The following is a 17,903-nucleotide window of genomic DNA, read 5'->3' as shown; positions in this document are numbered from 1 at the left end:
TGGAAGAAGTGCAGCCGGAATGCTCCTTGGAAGCAAGAATGGCCAGACTTGGTCTCACCTACTTTGGTCATGTTGCAGAAGGGACCATTCCCTGGAGAAGGATATCAAGCTTGGTAAGGTGGAGGGTCGACGAAAGAGGGGAAGGTCCTCAACAAGATGGATCAACACCGTGTGACTGCAGTGAAGGGTTCACGCATAGCAAGGACTGGGAGAATGGCAGAGGGCCGAGGAGTGTTTTGTTCTATTGTAAACAGGGTCACGTGGAGTCGCAGCCAATTGAGAGCACCTAACAAGAAGCAGAAATTTCAGGCCAGGGATGTCCTATAGATTAGAGTTGTACCTGAGAGATGAGTCTATGGCTGCTCAGTAAAGTTCAAAGAAGAAAAGGGTTTGGGATTATCTGGGGAGAAAAGAGTGGTCCATTAAACAGCAAAAGCCACCCAGTAGATAGGCAGGGGACGTCCTTCTCCCACAGAGAATAGCACTACATTTGTGTCCCTTACCGCCTGCTTCAGGGCTGTCATCTTGTGGTTCTTCTTCTTCATCTCCCTCGTTTTTGTAGTAGGATTCCCACCCTGACATCGTCGTTAGCGCTCTCTAGGAGAAAGAAGGTTAAAGTCATTGACAAGAAAAATTAAACCGAAGGAATATCTACTCCGACGCTCCTCTGAGCTGTCCTAAGGACTCGGATTAGTCAAGAGGAATACTGGATCCAGCTGCCTCAACAGCTCCCCGTAGTTGGTGCAGGGGTAAGTGGGTATGGGAATCACCCCAGCAACAGCCTCACTTTAACTATTCCTTATAACTAGCATAGTGCCTAAGGCATCTGACTGATAACCAGAAGGCTGGCGGTTCAAACCCACCAGCCGCTCCTCCGAAGGAAGACTGGGCAATCTACCTCCTTAGAGATACCGCCTCGGAAACCCAAGGAAGGGTCGCTATGAGTCGGGACCGACTTCACGGCAGTGAGTCTGTCTTTTGTGTTTAATAGACGTTTCAGGGCCGGTGGTGGCCCGGGGTGGCCGCTGTGGTCGATGTGCGAGTGCAGCCCCACCCCTGCGTTCCTGTCCCGCACAGGGCGCCATCTGGACTGTGAAGGATTCCCGCTCTAGAATATTCCGTCCTCATCTCACCCAAACCCTGAACCCCTGGCCAGTCCCGCCCAGTGAAGTTACCGCAGGAGGCCCTCAAAGGCCTGGCATTGCCGCCCCGTGAAGAGGGAGTGAGCTCCGGTGTTTCTCTATAACTCATATCTGAGCACTTAGGGCCGACAGCGAGGCCGGCGAGGCATGTGAGACTGAGTGGGTGAAGCCAGAAGAAGCCAATCATGCCCAGCGAACAACTTCCACAGTCCGTAAACCATCCTTGCCTACCTTTACTGCAGAAAGCGGCTACTTGGACCCAAAGTGGCGCGCAGCGCATGCGCAAGCCCCAGCTCTTTTTCCCAATCAACGCCCCCAACGTCATCACGCCTAGCCTGCGCTTCTTCTAGTCAAGCTGACACGCCCACTTTTCCAAAGCTATTTCCACAAATGTCTAGAAGTCAAGCCAACCCCTTCAGATAAAGCCCCGCCCCCGTCCGCGAAACCCCGCCCCTCCCTGACGGTCAGGATGCTATGCACATGCGCGAAAGTGCGTCCCCGCCCCCCGCCCCCTCTTCAGCGCAGACCCTCCCAGTCCTGGCTCTGTCACCTCACAGTAGTCGTTGCCGGTGGTGGCGGGTGTGGGGGCGCGAGCAGCGCAGGGCCGCCTCTCCCCCGCCCCTCAGGCCGGGCCCGGGCTCGCTGCCCCCTCTCCCTCTGCACCCCACCCCGTCGGGTACGGGAAGGTCCGAGCCGCTGCCCGGTGTCAGAGGGACATCGTGGCTGCCGCCGCCACGGGTCCCAATGGAGCAGCCGAATCTCTACCCGGTGAAACTCTACGTGTACGACCTGTCTAAGGGCCTGGCCCGGCGGCTCAGCCCCATCATGCTGGGTGAGGGGGCTGGAGGCGGGCGGGAGGGGGCCGGGCCGGCCGGCGGGCCAAGGGAGGAGGCCTGGGCCACGGCTCGGGGGGAGGGGGGTGGGACACCGGGCCCAGGGGACCCTCCCGTACTAAAAATAGAAGAAAAGCGTGGAGGAGGGGTCCAGGGTTTGGGTGCTCTGAGCTCCAATTCCGCGGCTTCACGTTTAAGTCTGGGGAGAAGGGATGGAGAAGTCACGCCTTCCCCGAGCCGGGGCTGGGGCAGAGACACTTTCCGAGCCCCTTCAGCCATGGGGAGGGGAAGCCAGCTCCGGCGCCGCGGATTCCATTTCTGTGCCTCCTTCCTCGCGCCGTTTCAGGCAGAGGGGGATGCCGGCCGCACGGTGCCCCGCGTGGTGACAGGAACACTGCGGAGGAGATTCGCTGGTGGCCCTTGGAGAGCCTGCCCTGTGTTCCGAGAGGAAGCTCCGTCTGCAGTCCCTGGGGTGGGGGGCACCGGGGCCGGAACTCCAGAATTCACCAAGTTCAGCCTGACTGTGTGTATCTAAGTTCATTGTTTTGGCTCGGACGGTGAGAAAGCAATTCAGGGAAGAGGATTGGATGCTGTGGGGTCGGTAGGATTAATAAGGAAAGTAGTTCCGCTGCTTAACTTCCAGGAGAGAGTCAGCTCTAGTCCAGTGTAGGACAATTCTCATTAGAGCTCAGATAGCAGCATGCCTTGTGTAAGATGGCAATGGTCAAGTGGGTCATTTCACGTGGTATTAGGCAGGACCAGATTCCAGGAGCTGAAAATGAAGCACCTTTGGCAACACCCATTGGAATGGCTACTTTTTCGCGGTTTCTAAGGGACATTGGAGAATATTGTTCTTGGTGAGATAAGGAGTCAGAGGCCAACTAAACAGGAGGACTGTTGAGGGCATCTTTTAAGTGTCCTGAGTTTCTAGTGGGTGGTATTGAGTTGAATGTAAATCTCTTAACTCTGGTCCAGTGAATGGTTCTTCTGTTTGGCTTCATTATCAGAATTACCTAGAATGTTTGTTAAAAATATAGATACCTCCATTTCCCACATACATGGTTAAATGAGAAAGGAAAAGCAAGGTTAGAACACTTCCTTAAATATGCCGGTGTGTACATAAAGTAAAAGCATGTGTGCACAAATAAGTAATTATCTAGAAGGAGACGCAAGAAATTGGTAACAGTGGTAATTTATGGAAAAGGGAACTTGATAGCGTAAGGACAGGAGTGGAAGTGGAAGTTTGCTGTAAACTTTTTCTTGCCTTTTGAATCCTGTACTACAGGCATGCATTACTTATTCAAATAAGCAGACTTAAATAAATGGATTCCAGGGCCTGACTTCACAAATACTCAATCAAAATCTCTTTGCATATGATCCAAAGATCTGTGTTTTTCATAAATTCCTCAAGTAATTCTCAAGTCACCAGCCCAGTATGGGACAAAAGTTTGGGCCTACATCACTAATGGCTACAATGAGTAAGGCAAATCTGAAATCAAAACTTACAAAGTCACTGTTTGAATAAGGTGTTAGTCATTAATAGATTACATCAGTCAGGTAGGAACTCAACTTGTTGGAACAGAGCCATTTGGTTAGTTTGATGATAGTGAAGAGGAATTCCTAGGCCTAAAAGTAAGTAAAAACTCCCCCCTTTATACTGGATATTTTTTGTTCTATTACGTATTTTTTCACAAATAACTGCACCCAGCTAAATAACTTGGCCCTATAGATTAACATACTAAATAATGAAATTGAATAAAACAGTTCTGGCCTAATGGAAACATTATTTGCATAAAAATACTTAATGGTTATTTTTAGCTGAAAAAGACGTTAGGGATCATCACTGCGTTCAGCAGACATTTATTGAGTGCCTACTAAATGCTCATCATTGTGCTAAGTTCAACAAGGATGCTGTAAAGAGCTAAAGCATGTCTTTTGCCATTATGGAGCTATCTAATGGAGGAGACATTAGTAAAAACAAATAAGCAAAGAATACAATAATTACAAGTTGTGCTAAGTGCTGGGATGTACAGGAAGCACACTGGCCACTGAGAAAGGAATTAAGGAGAGAAACCTACTTTAAACAAGGGGAGCAGGAAGAGTGCCTTCAGCTGGGAATTTAGGGATCAGGAAGGAGTAGTCACAAAGAAGGTGGGAAAAGACAGGAGTTAATGTGCAAAGGGCCTGAGATAGGAAAGACCCTGACCCGGTTCTGGAACTGAAAGAAGGCATTTGTGGAGTATCCTGGATGAAGGGGGCAGGGCTATAACCAGTGCTGAAGTGATAGCTCTGGACTTTTTTTTTTCTTTTTCTTTTTTAAATACATGTAAAATCCTGCAAAGCCACAACCAGTAGGAACTTCACCAGGTTGGCACATCTGATCACAGTGATGTTTCTGATTTATCCCATATTGCTTTATGCCTTTTGCAAAAGTCATGTCTTGAAGACATGAAGGGTTATCAAAGCTAACAGTCATAGTTTCTACTAGTCATAAATCCTCAGCTTATGGAAAATGTGCATTCCATCATCCCATACAGACACCACTAACCTTAAAATTGGGTGTGTCTTAGTTCTGTTAGTAGCCATATATTGATCTCCCATTCCTAAACATATTTGACTCTTTAAAAAAATCAATGTGTTCCTTGATTTTTACAATGAATTCTGGAAATATATTAATAACTGGCATTTATCGAGCTTACAGGCAAGCTGACTTCCAGAGCTCACGTTCTCAGTCATTTTGCTACCTGACCTGTACCTTTTAATTGATGTAAATTAGGTACCTTGTTCAGAGTTATAAAGGCATCCTTGGCCAAGTGCTTCAAGTTTGGATGAGAAGAAAAATCTGGATTCAATGTGTATGTGCCATTCATAATCTTAAGGATTTATGATCATCCCTATTAGCCTTCATTTTTCCAAACTAAAGAAGTCTTATCTTTTTAGTGTGACCTCCTTAGCAGGGAAACACTCATTTGCATTTAGGGCGACTCTCATTCTTCACTTGTGTCAGTTCCCCATTATAAGACCTCATCTTGCTCCACTGTGGTTCATGGTTGGACTGCATAACACCCAGTATAATTCTCCTGTTCCCCAAAACCATGTAGATACCACCATTTTACCCTGCTCAGTTTTCAGCCCCCCCCATAGAGGTATTTCTGTTTCATAACCTTCACTTGCCATGAAAATGGTCCCCAGATTATCCATGGTGTTCTAATTGGGCAGACAGCTTGATTACACCTTTTTTTTCTCCCCATAGTCACCAGTTGCCTAAGATAATTGCCTATTATAATTGTCCTTCACTTCCTCCTCTTAATAATTTGGCTGCTCTTTAAATTTCTTGACCTCTTTTGGTACTTAAGTACCTCAAAAGAAATGCAGTGTTTTGTGTTTTGAAAAATGTGGTAAGAGGTACTTCATATTTGTTGAATATTTTCTGGTGTGAAGTGTTGTATACATGCATGTATCCCAAGATTACATTTCTTTTTCTTTTCTAGCCTATCCCAAAATTGTTCCAAGTTCAAAAGGCTGACTTGGGGAAATAGAATATAAGTGTCTTAGCAGAATGCAAGCCCATGAATGTTAGAGAGTCTACTCTATGCTCCATTCTTTGCTCCGTTCTGTAGTTGTTGTTAGGTGCCATCAAGTCGATTTCAACTCCTAGCTACCCCGTGTGACAGAATAGACCTGCTCTAGCGGGAAAATAATCTGCTTCCATAGCGTAGTTATATCACGTTAAGCCTAATTCATGTCCTGAAATGGCCTCGTGCCCTATTTACGGTAGCAGATCACTTGAGGGGCTCAAACTCCCAACTTTTTGGTTACCACCTGAGTGCTTAACCCTTGCACCACCAGGGCTCCTTCATTCTAAAGTACAAAGAGCAAAAAAATGCAAGACATGAACTCTGTCCTCCAGGAGTTCATTTCCCTAAAGTATATGCACACATGCAACATTAGGTAATAGTAGAGAAAAGGTTAAAAGGACTTGTGACGGCATAGTGGGTAAGGCATTTGGCTGGTAACCAGAAGGTCAGCAGTTCAAATCTATCAGCTGCTCTTTGGGAGGAAGATGAGACAAAATGAGTGAGTGAGCAGTCACTGTTTTAGGCCTGGAGAGAAGAAGAGCCATGGGGGCTGGACAGGTCAGAAGAGGCTTCAGGAAGAACCATGACCTCCTACAGGCAGAGACTTTCATTCCTCACTGTGTCCCCAGTGGCCAGTGCAGAGAACCCACTCAATAAACATTAAGCACTCACTTGCTAACCCAAAGGTCTCTTGTTCAAACCCACCAGCCACTTCAAGGGAGACAGACGTGGCAGTCTGCTTCCATAAAGATTACACCTTGGAAACCCTATGGGGCCATTCTGCTCTGTCCAGTAGGGTCACTGTGAGTCAGAACCGACTGGATGGCAACAGGTCTGTGGTTTTTAGTTTGTAGGAATGTTTTGAGACTTGAACTTAGCCGTGAAGATTAAGAATTTATCTGAATCTGAGGATTTTTCTTCATTGTTTTCATACCATCTGTTACGCTTTGTTTGAATTTTTTATTGTTCATTGTGTGAACTTTCTTTTATCCGTCAAGCAGTTTCTTTATGGCAAAATGAAAACTAATGTGGTTTACAAGGCCCTTCACGATCCTGCTCCTTCTTCTCTCTCCATTCTCCAGCTTCACCTGCCTCCACATCATACTTGATGCTCAACACCAGCCTTTCTCAGTGGGTTCCACAAGAGAATTAAGTTCTATGGAAAACGTTTCAAGTGACTTACTTCCTTACTTTTCCCAATGGTAGTATCTATTAGTACCATTCTAGGTGCATAGGAGAGATGTGAATTCATTCTGTACAGTGCAGACCTTAGCACCTTAGAGCTTAATCCTGTAGCAGGACTTCTCTGCACCCTCTCACCCCCAGGACTGAACAACATTCAATTCTCATTACGCCCTCTAGGCTTTTTGCAGGCTGTCACCCCCAGTACCACCACCAGCAACACTTATGTCCCCGTTTCTTGGCCTGGCTAACTTATGCTCATCATTGAGGGCTCAATGAAATGTCATCTTCCAGGGAGCTTTCCCTGGGCTGTGTCTTCCCACCCCACATTTTGTCCATGCCCCTTCTTATGTGCAATTATTTTATAATTGCTTGTTTTCTCCCGTGTCCACACCCCTCTCCTCAACTGAACTGGAAGGTCTCTGGAGGTAAGAAGTCTGGGTTGTACCCCCAGCATGGTGCACAGTGCTTGGCATTCAGTAAATGGTGAGCTGGTGAATGGTTAGATGTTGCAGACCTAACCCAGAGCACAGCTGCAAGGGCTGACTAATAAAACGAGCCATCACTACTATGAACCCTCTCTGTCCTGAGGGAAAGAATGACCAAACATTCTAGGACAGAATCCTGCACTGGCCTCAAGGCACTAGAATAGTAAGTAGCTTTAAACCTACCTTTTTTTGAAAATTAAAAATACCCTCTCCCTTTTCGAGAACAGATTGCATTTTGATTTCATGACTAACCTTTCTGTGCCCAAAGAGAGGGGCAAGCCCTCTGCCAATATGCATTTTTTAAAATATTGACTGTAGAAGCCCACTTATGTTATACAAATGCTTCTTTTTACCTTTTCCCACCTAGACTCAACATTTATTCATTGGGCCCAGGGAAGAAGAAGCTGATTTAAGTTAACACTAAACTCCTCACATTGCCAATAATGTGCAAACAACAGAAGCAGCCAACAGTCAGCCAGTGAAAAGCGTTTCCTCTCACTGGGCAAGGAATCTAGCAGGCGAGCTTGGTCTATATACGATTTACACCAATGAGCGAGTGTATTTCATGTCCCTGTCCCTGGGACAAAGTACTGCCTGCACAGAGGCCCTGCCCCTGGAGTCCCGTCACCATGCACTTTGCACTTACTAATAGACTTACTATATTTAGTGACAACACCGTGCCAGGTGCTGCTCTCAAGCGTAGTCTACAGCCAGTGTGTATGGCTGCGTGCACAAGCTCCCTCATCGTAATTGCTGAGGAGGTGGATGGAGTGTTTCCCTTCCTGGCTTTAAATCATCACTCTCTGGATCCTCTGACTCATGTAGCCTTCCCTCTGCATTCTTGGTTATTTCTGATGAGAAACAGTGCCAATGTCCGTGTCTTCATTTGTTTTCCATGCACATACTCCAGAGCCCTCCAAATGAATGCATTGGCTGTGTGAACAAGCTTGGAGACACGTGGCCATCGGACCCACCTGCTCTCCAGCTTGCTGAATAAATCCTAGTGGGAAAGTAATCTGCTTCTATGGTGCGCTTATATCACATTGAGCCTAATTCATGTCCTGAAATGGCCTTATGCCCTATTTCAATCTCAAACCACCATCCCCAACTCACGGACTCCCACTCTAGCCAAAAACTTTTTAAATCAAATTCAGTCCCCTCTTTCCAGTGCTATGGCCCTTGCTCTCTGCCTCCCAGCATGGGTCAGCAATGGCTGCCCTGATAGGCCTAGCCAAGCTTCTCTAACATCGTCACCTTCATGTCCTGCTTTGCCTGTTTTTATGTTGAATAAACTGCATCCTTATTTCCCACTTGTAAAATGACATTAATAAATGGTTGCCCTGTCCTCCCACCAATGGTAGTATAGTGCCTGAGGCATTTGACTGCTAACCAGAAGGTTAACAGTTCAAAACTACCAGCTGCTCCACAGAAGGTAGATGGGGCAGTCTACTTGCATAAAGATTTGCTGCCTTGGAAACCCAATAGAGGTCCCTATGAGTCAGAATTGACTTGCTGGCAGTGAGTGAGTTTTTGACTACTTAGAGATGCCATGTTGTTGTTAGGTACCTTCAAGTCATCTCCAACTCATAGTGACCCTACATACAACAGAGCGAAACACTGCCCAGGCCTGTACCAGCCTCACAATCCTTGCCATACCTGAGCCCATCCTTGCAGCCACTGTGTCAGCCCATCTTGTTGAAGGCCTTCCCCTTTTTCGTTGACCCTCCACTTCACCAAGCTTGATATCCTTCTCAGGGAATGGTCCCTTCTGACAACATGACCAAAGTAGGTGAGACAAAGTGTGGCCATTCTCGCTTCCAAGGAACATTCCAGCTGCACTTCTTCCAGGAGAGATTTGTTCATTCTTCTGGCAGTCCATGTTACTTTCAGTATTCTTTGCCAACAGCAAAACTCAGAAGCATCAGTTCTTCTTCAGTCTTCCTTATCATTGTCCAGCTCTCACATGCATATGAAGTGATTGAAAATACCATGGCTGGGGCTAGGTGCACCTTAGTCTTCAAGGAAACATTTTTACTCTTCAGCACTTGTAAGAGGTCTTTTGTAGCAGATTTCCCCAGTGTAGTGCATCGTCTGGTGTCTTGGCTGCTGCTTTCATTGGTGTTGATTGTAGAACCAAGTAATATGAAATCTTTGACAACTTCAATCTTTTCTCCATTTATTGTGATGCTGCTTATTGGTCCAGTTGTGAAGATTTTTTGTTTTCTTTATGTTGAGGTATAATCCGTACTGCAGATTGTAGTCTTCAATCTTCATCAGTAAGCGCTTCAAGTCATCCTTACTTTCAGCAAGCAAAGTTGTGTCATCTGCATATTGCAAGTCTTTAATGAGTCTTCCTACAATCTTGATGCCACGTTCTTCTTCATATAGTCCAGTATCTCGGATTATTTGCTTAGCATACAGATTGAATAAGTATGGTGAAAAGATAGAACCCTGACACATTCCCTTGTTGATTTTAAATCATACAGTTTCCCCTTGTTCTGTTCAAACAACAGCCTCTTGGTCTATGAACAGGTTCCTCATGAGCACAATTAAGTGCTCTGGAATTCCCATTCTTCTCAAATTTATCCATAATTTGTTGTGATCCACACAATCAAATGCTTTTGCATAGTCAGTAAAGCACAAATAAACATCTTTCTGGTATTCTTTGCTTTCAGCCAAGTAAGGTTAACCATGATTATTCTAAGTTAGGAAAGCATGTAACCCACTGAACCCACGTTAAGTGTTGTTGGCACTAGTGTTTGATAAATGGATGAGTAAATAAAAGAATCAACAACTAAGATAACTTGTTTTCTATTGTCCCCATCAACACTGTTTGAATGAGTGAGATCTTAAGTATACCCTGATGCAGCTGACTAAGGAGGAAGTGTCTAGCTTACAGGAAAATTTTAGTGATTGATACAGAGTATGTAAAAAGGTTAAAGCAGGGTTTGTATCCTGCTGTTTTTTAGGTGTCAGGTAACTGACCGGATGATCTTTGAGGCCCATTTCTAAATATCTATTATTTTAGTAGGAGTGGGTTGGAGCTGATAGATCTGTACCTGCCAGCTGTCCTCCTGGGTCACTGAGCGTGGGCATCTGAGAGGACAGTAGTAGACCGGCATGCAGTACGCAGAGTCATTTGAATAACAAGCCAGGCAGCCAAGATTCAGGTTAAGAACTTTGGCCTCAATAGCACTGTGTCAGACAAGTAAACAGAATAATGCACCTGGTGTAGCATTATCAAGATGCATAAGAAACTGTCCTTGCCTTTGAAGCAATTGTAGTCTTATAGGGGAAATAGACACATACGTAAAAGGGTAGGAGAGGAGCCCTGGTGGCACAGTGGTTAAGCTCTAGGCTCCTCACCCAGAGGTCAGTGGTTTGAACCTACAGCTGCTCCACAGAAGACAAATGTGGCAGTCTTCTTCTACAAAGATTTGCAGCTTTGGAAACCCTATGGAGCAGTTTTACTCTGTCCTATATTGTCACTAAGGAGTTCTGGCGGCTTAGTGCCTAAGGCATTTTGAATGCTAACCAGAAGGTTGGAGGTTCAAACCCACCAGCCACTCTGTGGAAGGAAGACTGGGCAATCTACTTCCATAAAGATTTACCACCTTGGAAGCCCACAGGGGGTCGCTATGCGTTGGAATCCATTCAGTGGCAGTGGCTTTGGTTTTATAGGGTCACTATGAGTCAGAATTGACGCAACAGTGGGTTTTTGAAAACCCTGTGGAGCAATTCTACTCTGTACACACGAGGTCACAGTGAATCGGGATCAACCCAATAGCGGCAACAACAGCATAAGGGCAGCCATGAAGCTTTCAGATTGTGAAACCTAAAAGAAGTAAGTGGGGGTGCCCCATGTGCCAGGTACTATGTTGTCTCTTTCAATCCTGGATATGTTATGAGGTAGACACTTACTATGTAGAATAGAACTAAGGTTTAAGCAGCATTGTCCCCTAGACCTTGCTGTGAGGATAGTAATCTTACTGTTGCCAGTAAGTAACCACAGCTACATGTGGCCAGTGAACACTTGAAATGTAACTAGTATGACTAGAAACTGAATTTTTATTTTTATTTAATTTTAATTTAAATAGCCATATGTGGTTAGTGGACTATGTTGGACAACTCTGGCTTAAACAAGTTATCAGACTTTACAAGGTTCTGTATGGTCTGTCCTCTGTGACTCTGCTCATCTCTTATTACTCACCTACATTGACCTCCTTACAGTCCTGTACATACACTTGGGGTATCGTGCCTGTGCATGGCTCTCTCCCTCAACCTTCTCCAGGTCTCTGCTCAAAGAGGACTGCCCTGATCACCTGAAACTCCCAGTACCCTTATCCTGCTCTTATTCTATGACCCTCATTATTGCTGATGTTCCATATGATTCGCTGATTTATTTTGCATGTTTTATTGATCATCTCCCTCTCTTACCTCGTAAGTGCCATGATTTTTGTCTCTTTCGTTTACCAACATATCCCTAGTGCCTAGAATATTATTGTTGTTGTGTGCCATCAAGTCAATTCCGACTCATAGCAACCCCTCCTTGGGTGTCCGAGGCGGTATCTCTACAGAAGTAGATTGCCCAGTCTTTTCTTCCAAGAAGTGGCTGGTGGGTTTGAACCTCCAGCCTTCTGGTTAACAGGCACTCAATAAACGTTAGTTTAACTGATTGAATTACTCAAAACATGCTGCCTTTTAGACAGCAAGCTGTTTCATAAACAGCAGTCAGAAGAGCACATTGGTACTGTTTAAAATACAATGTTACTTACTAAACATAGGATCAAAGATTCTATACAAGGATCCTGATCAAAAGGGGGGAAATGCAGAATAAAATTTCAAATTCATATGGAATCCAGAATTTATGGAGGCTGGATGAACCCCTGAGATGGCTGCCTTGAGTTCATCTTTAAACCTTCAACTAAAAATATCCCCTGATATCTTCTTCTTCTTCTTCTTTTTTTTTTTTTAAATTGTTATTTGGGTGAAAATTTACAGAGCAAATTCACTTTCCATACAGCAGTTCACATATCCCCGATATCTTCTTAAAACCAAACAGTGGTTTGGCTTAACTGGTGAAGAACGCCTGAAGCATTGCGCTCTTTAAGATCTGTCCACGTGGGGTCCAATTGACCACAGCAACTCAAGACATGAGCGAGGAGGCACGGGCAGCGAGTTGATGTGAACCAGGGAGGAACAACTCAGAGAAGGAGGATGAGAATGGTTACACAACTCGGAGAATGTCATCAGCGTCACTGAATTGTACATGGAGAAACCTGAAGTCTTGCTGTGTATATTCTCAACAACAAAGATAATAAACTATTTTTTAAAAAACGCAGTGTTGATCTCTCCATTTTACACATAGTAAACAGGAAGAGAAGACGCAGTATGGTTGCTTAGAGTCGGGTGGAAGAGGTGGGAATCCAACCCAGTTTATCTTTAGAGCCTAACATTTGAAGATGCCTGTCCTACATGGGTCACCACGCCCCTTTGGCGTCCAGTCCAGTTCCGATCCACCCCTGGAATGTCAGCTCTGTTTGAGTAAGGACAGGGCCTGGCCCATGGTCTATAGGGGCCTATCCCAGAAACTTCTGACCAGGATCCCTCTGTTCATGTTCTCTCGTTGGCCAGAGTAGATCTCTCAGTGAAAAGCATATTAGTCTCTGGAATTGGAGGAGAGGAAGAATCCTGCTACATTTCATCTTCCTTTGTTATTCCATTTAAGCCTGGCTATACAAGAACTGTCGTAAACAGATGTAACATTCATGTTAGTGTGCTGGATGTGCACATCTCTTCTTAGCTTTTACACCCCGCACCTCAATTCTGAAGAAGAATTCATTTTATCTTTTGGAAGACTCGCTTTTTACCCCCGAAGAGGCCATTTTACCTGGTAATACCTCAGTTGACCATGCTTCTCCGCACCTCCTGCTGGCAGCTTTATCTGCACGATTACTGTTCACAGCGCTCTGGGCTGAAGACACCTAGACTCAGGGAAGTTGCTCTGATGACACTGTGCTGAGCTATCAGTTTACGTCCTTCCTGGGTGGTGCAGTTCAGCATAACTACTAACCTGAAGATTGATGTTTCGAACCCACCCAGAGGCACCTCGGAGGGAAGGCCTGGAAGTCTGCTTCAGAAGGTCATGCCTTGAAAGCCTTATGGAGTGCCGTTCTACACATGAGGTTGCCATGAGTCAGAATTGACTCCCAAATGGCTGGTTTGGTTTTGTGGTTTGAGCCATCAGCAGGGTGTCATGGAGGAGCCATGGTTTCTTTTGTCTTTTCCAAAGAGGAAAACGTGGCTGATGTTATGTCATTCAAAAGCTTTTTTGAAGGAACAAGATATTTCTTTTACTTTCCATAATTTGCCTTGGAAAGGAAATGGCATACCTTACACACAAAGGGGGAAGCCCAAACATGTCACTCCCCTTGCACAGTGCTTAGGTTCCACCCTCAGAAAGTCACAGGGCAAGACACTGAGAGCAACAGTAAGCAGTCAGCAAACAACTAATGTCAAATTATAAAACCAAAACTGAGTGCATGACGTTTGATGTTCTTACATCTTGCGTTGCCCTTCTCTTCATACCTTGTACCAAAATCCAAACCATTGCCATTGAGTCATTTCCAACTAATAGGACAGAGCAGAACTGCCCCATAGATTTTCCAAGACTGTCATCTTTAGGGAAGCAGGCTGCCACATCTTTTTCCCATGGAGCGACTAGTGGGCTTGAATCACCTCCCTTTCAGTTAACAGCCAAGTGCTCAACCACTGTGCCCCCAGAGCCCCTTCACCGGTAGTATTGCTGTTTAATATCTCCCAGGACTACTGCGATGGCCTCCTCCCCTCTAGTCTACTCTCAGCTCTTCTGATTCATCTTCTGTCCTATGACTATTGCTGTCTTCTAAAAACATGGATCTGATAGAGGCCCTCGACTGTCTGCAGCCTTCAGCGCTCCTCCCCCACAGTGTGCCAGTGAACAACAGCCTTCAGTCTCAGGCCAAGCAGCTTTGCTGGCACTCCTGCTAGCCAGTTTTCCTTTTCCCACCATCACTGCACTCTCCGATCTGCCTTCAGGACCCATGTCCTCTTCTCATTGAACATCTGCACCTACTGTTCCCTTCTGACAGAAACATCCACTTCTGCCCCCTACTTATTCAGTGGTATTCACAAGGATGGCTCTTGTATACCACCGTATGTTATCTGGATCACTACTATAGAGCTTCTTAACATTGTGTTTGTTTATGTATGTACCATTTGCCTTTGAACTCCTTAAAGCAGGAAGAGTGGACAAGGAAGGACATTATGTAATGATTAAAGGATCGATTGAACAAGAGGACATAACCATAATAAATATCTATGGACCCAACAAAAGAACCCCAAAATATATAAATCAGACTTTAACAGAACTGAAAAGACAAATAGATGACTCCACAGTCATAGTAGGAGACTTTAATACACCACTTTCAGTCAAAGATAGAACAACTAGAAAGAAACTCAACAAAAAGACATAGAACTAAACAATACAATTACCAACTTGACATTATAGACGTCTACAGAGCACTTCACCCAACAACAGTACAATATACATTCTTTTCCAGTACACATGGAACATTCTCCAGTATAGACCATATGTTAGGCCACAAAGCAAGCCTTAATAAATGTAAAAACACTGAAATACTGCAAAGCTTCTTCTCAGATCACAATGCTATAAAATTAGAAATCAACATTAGGAGGAAGATCAACAGAAAAAGAGCAAACACACACGGAAACTGAATAACACTGCTGGTTACCTAGTGCCGCTCTGACAAGAATATACCACAAATGGGATGACCTTAACAAACAGGAGCTTATTCTTATAATTTGGAGGCTTTATGTCCAAGTTCAAAGTGCCAGGCTCTAGGGGCTAGGTAAAAGCCCCTCAACCTTGGGGTCCAGCTCTGCCTCCTGCTCTCAGCCCACTGAAGCTAGAGGTGTTTCTTTACTCAGACAGCTGCTGGCTGCTGAGGCTGAGAAGCCCCAAGGTTGACAAGTAAAAAGGCACAATCCTGATGTTACCAAACCACACGGCAGGCCATTAACTTAAGTCCATTGTAAGTCCCAAGGTCGGCAGAGCATAGCAGGCTGCTGAACAACGACACGGCTACATCCAGGTTCCAAGCATGCCATAGACTAGAGACCATTCCCAAAGCTGTTTCTTATACACAGGAAGCAGACCACATACCCAAAGGCAGCTACTCAGCTGCTCACAGTAGATTCCACCATGGAGTTGATTACCAGTCTCATTATAGGGAATACTACATCCAGCTGCCCAGCCACTCAACCAGGCCCAGCCAAGTTGACACAAAAACTTAACTACCACAACACACTCCTTGAAAATGACTGGGTAACAGAAGAAATAAAAAATGAAACTGAAAAATTCCCTGAATCAAATGAGAATGAAAACACAACATATCAAAATCTTTGAGACACAGCAAAAGCAGTGATCAGAGGCCAATTTATAGCAATAAATGGATACATCAAAAAAGAAGAGAGCCAAAATCAACATCTTAACCCAACATCTCCAAAAATTAGAAAAAGAGCAGCACAAAAAGCTTACAGTCACCAGAAGAAAAGAAATAATAAAGATTCAAGCAGAAATAAATGAAACAGAAAATAGAAAGACACTCGAAAAAATCAGTGAGACTAGAAGTTGGTTTTTTGAAAAGATGAATAAAATCGACAAACCACTGGCAAATTTAACAAAGGAAAAGAGAGAGAATACAAATAATGAATAAGAAATTAATTGGGCAGTGTCACAACAGAACCAACAAAAATTAAAAGGATAATATCAGGATACTATGAAGAACTGTACTCTAACAAATTTGAAAATCTAGAAGAAATGGGCAGATTTCTAGAAACATACTACTTACCTAAACTAACACAGACTGAGGTGGAAAATTTAAACAGACCCATAACAAAAGAAAAAATTGAACAGGTTGTAAAAAATTACCAACCAAAAAAAGCTCTGGCTCAGCTGGTTTCACTGGAGAATTCTACCAAACATTCAGAGAAGAACTGACACCAATCCTACTCAGAATATTCCACAACATAGAAAAGGATGGAATCCTCCCAAATTCATTTTATGAAGCAAGCATAACCTTGATACCAAAACCAGGCAAAGACATCAATAAAAATGAAAACTGCAAACCAGTATCTCTCATGAATATAGATACAAAACTCTTCAACAAAATTCTAGCCAGTAGACTCCAACAACATACCCCGAAAATAATACATTATGACCAAGTGGCGTTCATACCAAGTATACAAGGATGGTTCAACATTAGAAAAACAGTCAACGTCATCCATCACATAAACAAAGGAAAAGAACCACATGATCGTATCAGTCAATGCAGAAAAGGTGTTTGATAAAATCGAACGCTCATTCCTGATTAAAAAAAAAAAAAAAAAACTCTCAGCAAAATAGGAACAGAAGGTACATTCCTCAACATAATAAAGGACATATTTACAAAACTAACAACCAACATTATTCTCAATGGAGAGAGACTAAAATCATCCCCTTGTGAACAGGAAGCAGACAAGGATGCCCTCTATCACCACTTCTATTCAACATTGTATTGGAAGTTCTAGCCAGGGCAATAAGGCAAGAAAGAAAAATCAAAGGCATCCAAATTGGTCAGGAAGAAGTAAAACTATCCCCAAGTTGCTGATGATGTGATCCTATACATAGAAAACCCAAGAAACTCAGCAAAAAAAAAAAAAACTACTGGAACTAATTGAGAGATTTTAGCATAGTGGTGGAATACAAGATCAACATATGAAAATCAGTTGGATTCTTCTACACCAGCAAAGAGATTGCTGAAAAAGAAATAAGGAAATCAGTATCATTTACAATAGCTACCAAAACAATAAAATACTTGGGAATAAATCTCACTAGGGACACAAAAGACCTGTACAAAGAAGACTACAAAACACTACTCCAAGAAATCATAAGAGATCTACATAAATGGAAGAACGTACCATGTTTGTGGATAGGAAGATTGAACATTGTAAAAATGTCAGTACTACCCAAACCAATCTATACATTCAATGCAATCCCAATCCAGATCCCATCAACATTCTTTAAGGATATGGAAAAACCAATCACTAACTTTATATGGGAAAGAAAGAGACCTCAGATAAGCAATGCACTATTGAAAAAGAAGAACAGGGGAGGAGGTCTCATACTCCCAGATCTCAAAACGTACTGTACAGTCACAGTAGTCAAAACAGCCTGGTATTGGTACAACGACAGACACATAGACCAGTGGAACAGAATTGAGAACCCAGAAATAGAGCCATCGATCTATGGTCAGCTGATTTTTGACAAAAGGCTGAAATCCATTACATGGGGAAGAGATAGTCTCTTTAACAAATGGTGCTGGCAAAACTGGATATCCATTTGCAAAAAAATGAAACAAAATCTGTGCCTCACACCATATACAAAAACGAGCTCCAAATGGATCGAAGACTTAAATGTGAAACCTAAAACTATAAAGTTCCTCAAGGAAAAACAAGGGGCAAATTTAGGGGCCCTAATTTATGGCATAAATAGATTGTCAAGCATAACCCAAAGTGCACAAAGAATTGAAGATGAACTAGATGAATGGGACCTTCAAAAAATCAAGTTTTTTTTTTTTT

General features: G+C 43.9%; 2 protein-coding genes across 2 annotated transcripts in view; one reads left to right on the top strand and one right to left on the bottom strand.

Annotated features, from left to right (window-relative positions):
- The window catches only part of XRCC6 (X-ray repair cross complementing 6), a 32,653-nt gene extending 32,071 nt beyond the window's left edge, over positions 1 to 582 (bottom strand). The window contains exon 1 of the mRNA XM_007941711.2: positions 504 to 582. Coding sequence (XP_007939902.1) covers positions 504 to 582 — 79 coding nt within the window. The remainder of the gene's footprint in view (positions 1 to 503) is intronic.
- A 1,304-nt stretch (positions 583 to 1,886) lies between these two features.
- Positions 1,887 to 17,903, top strand: part of DESI1 (desumoylating isopeptidase 1) — a 25,400-nt gene continuing 9,383 nt past the window's right edge. The window contains exon 1 of the mRNA XM_007941710.2: positions 1,887 to 1,974. Coding sequence (XP_007939901.1) covers positions 1,887 to 1,974 — 88 coding nt within the window. The remainder of the gene's footprint in view (positions 1,975 to 17,903) is intronic.

The sequence above is a fragment of the Orycteropus afer genome, unplaced genomic scaffold (assembly GCF_000298275.1).
Source record: "Orycteropus afer afer isolate SDZICR_OR568_19922 unplaced genomic scaffold, OryAfe1.0 scaffold00083, whole genome shotgun sequence".
Classification (NCBI taxonomy): domain Eukaryota; kingdom Metazoa; phylum Chordata; class Mammalia; order Tubulidentata; family Orycteropodidae; genus Orycteropus; species Orycteropus afer.
This window is presented reverse-complemented; position numbering and strand designations above follow the sequence as displayed.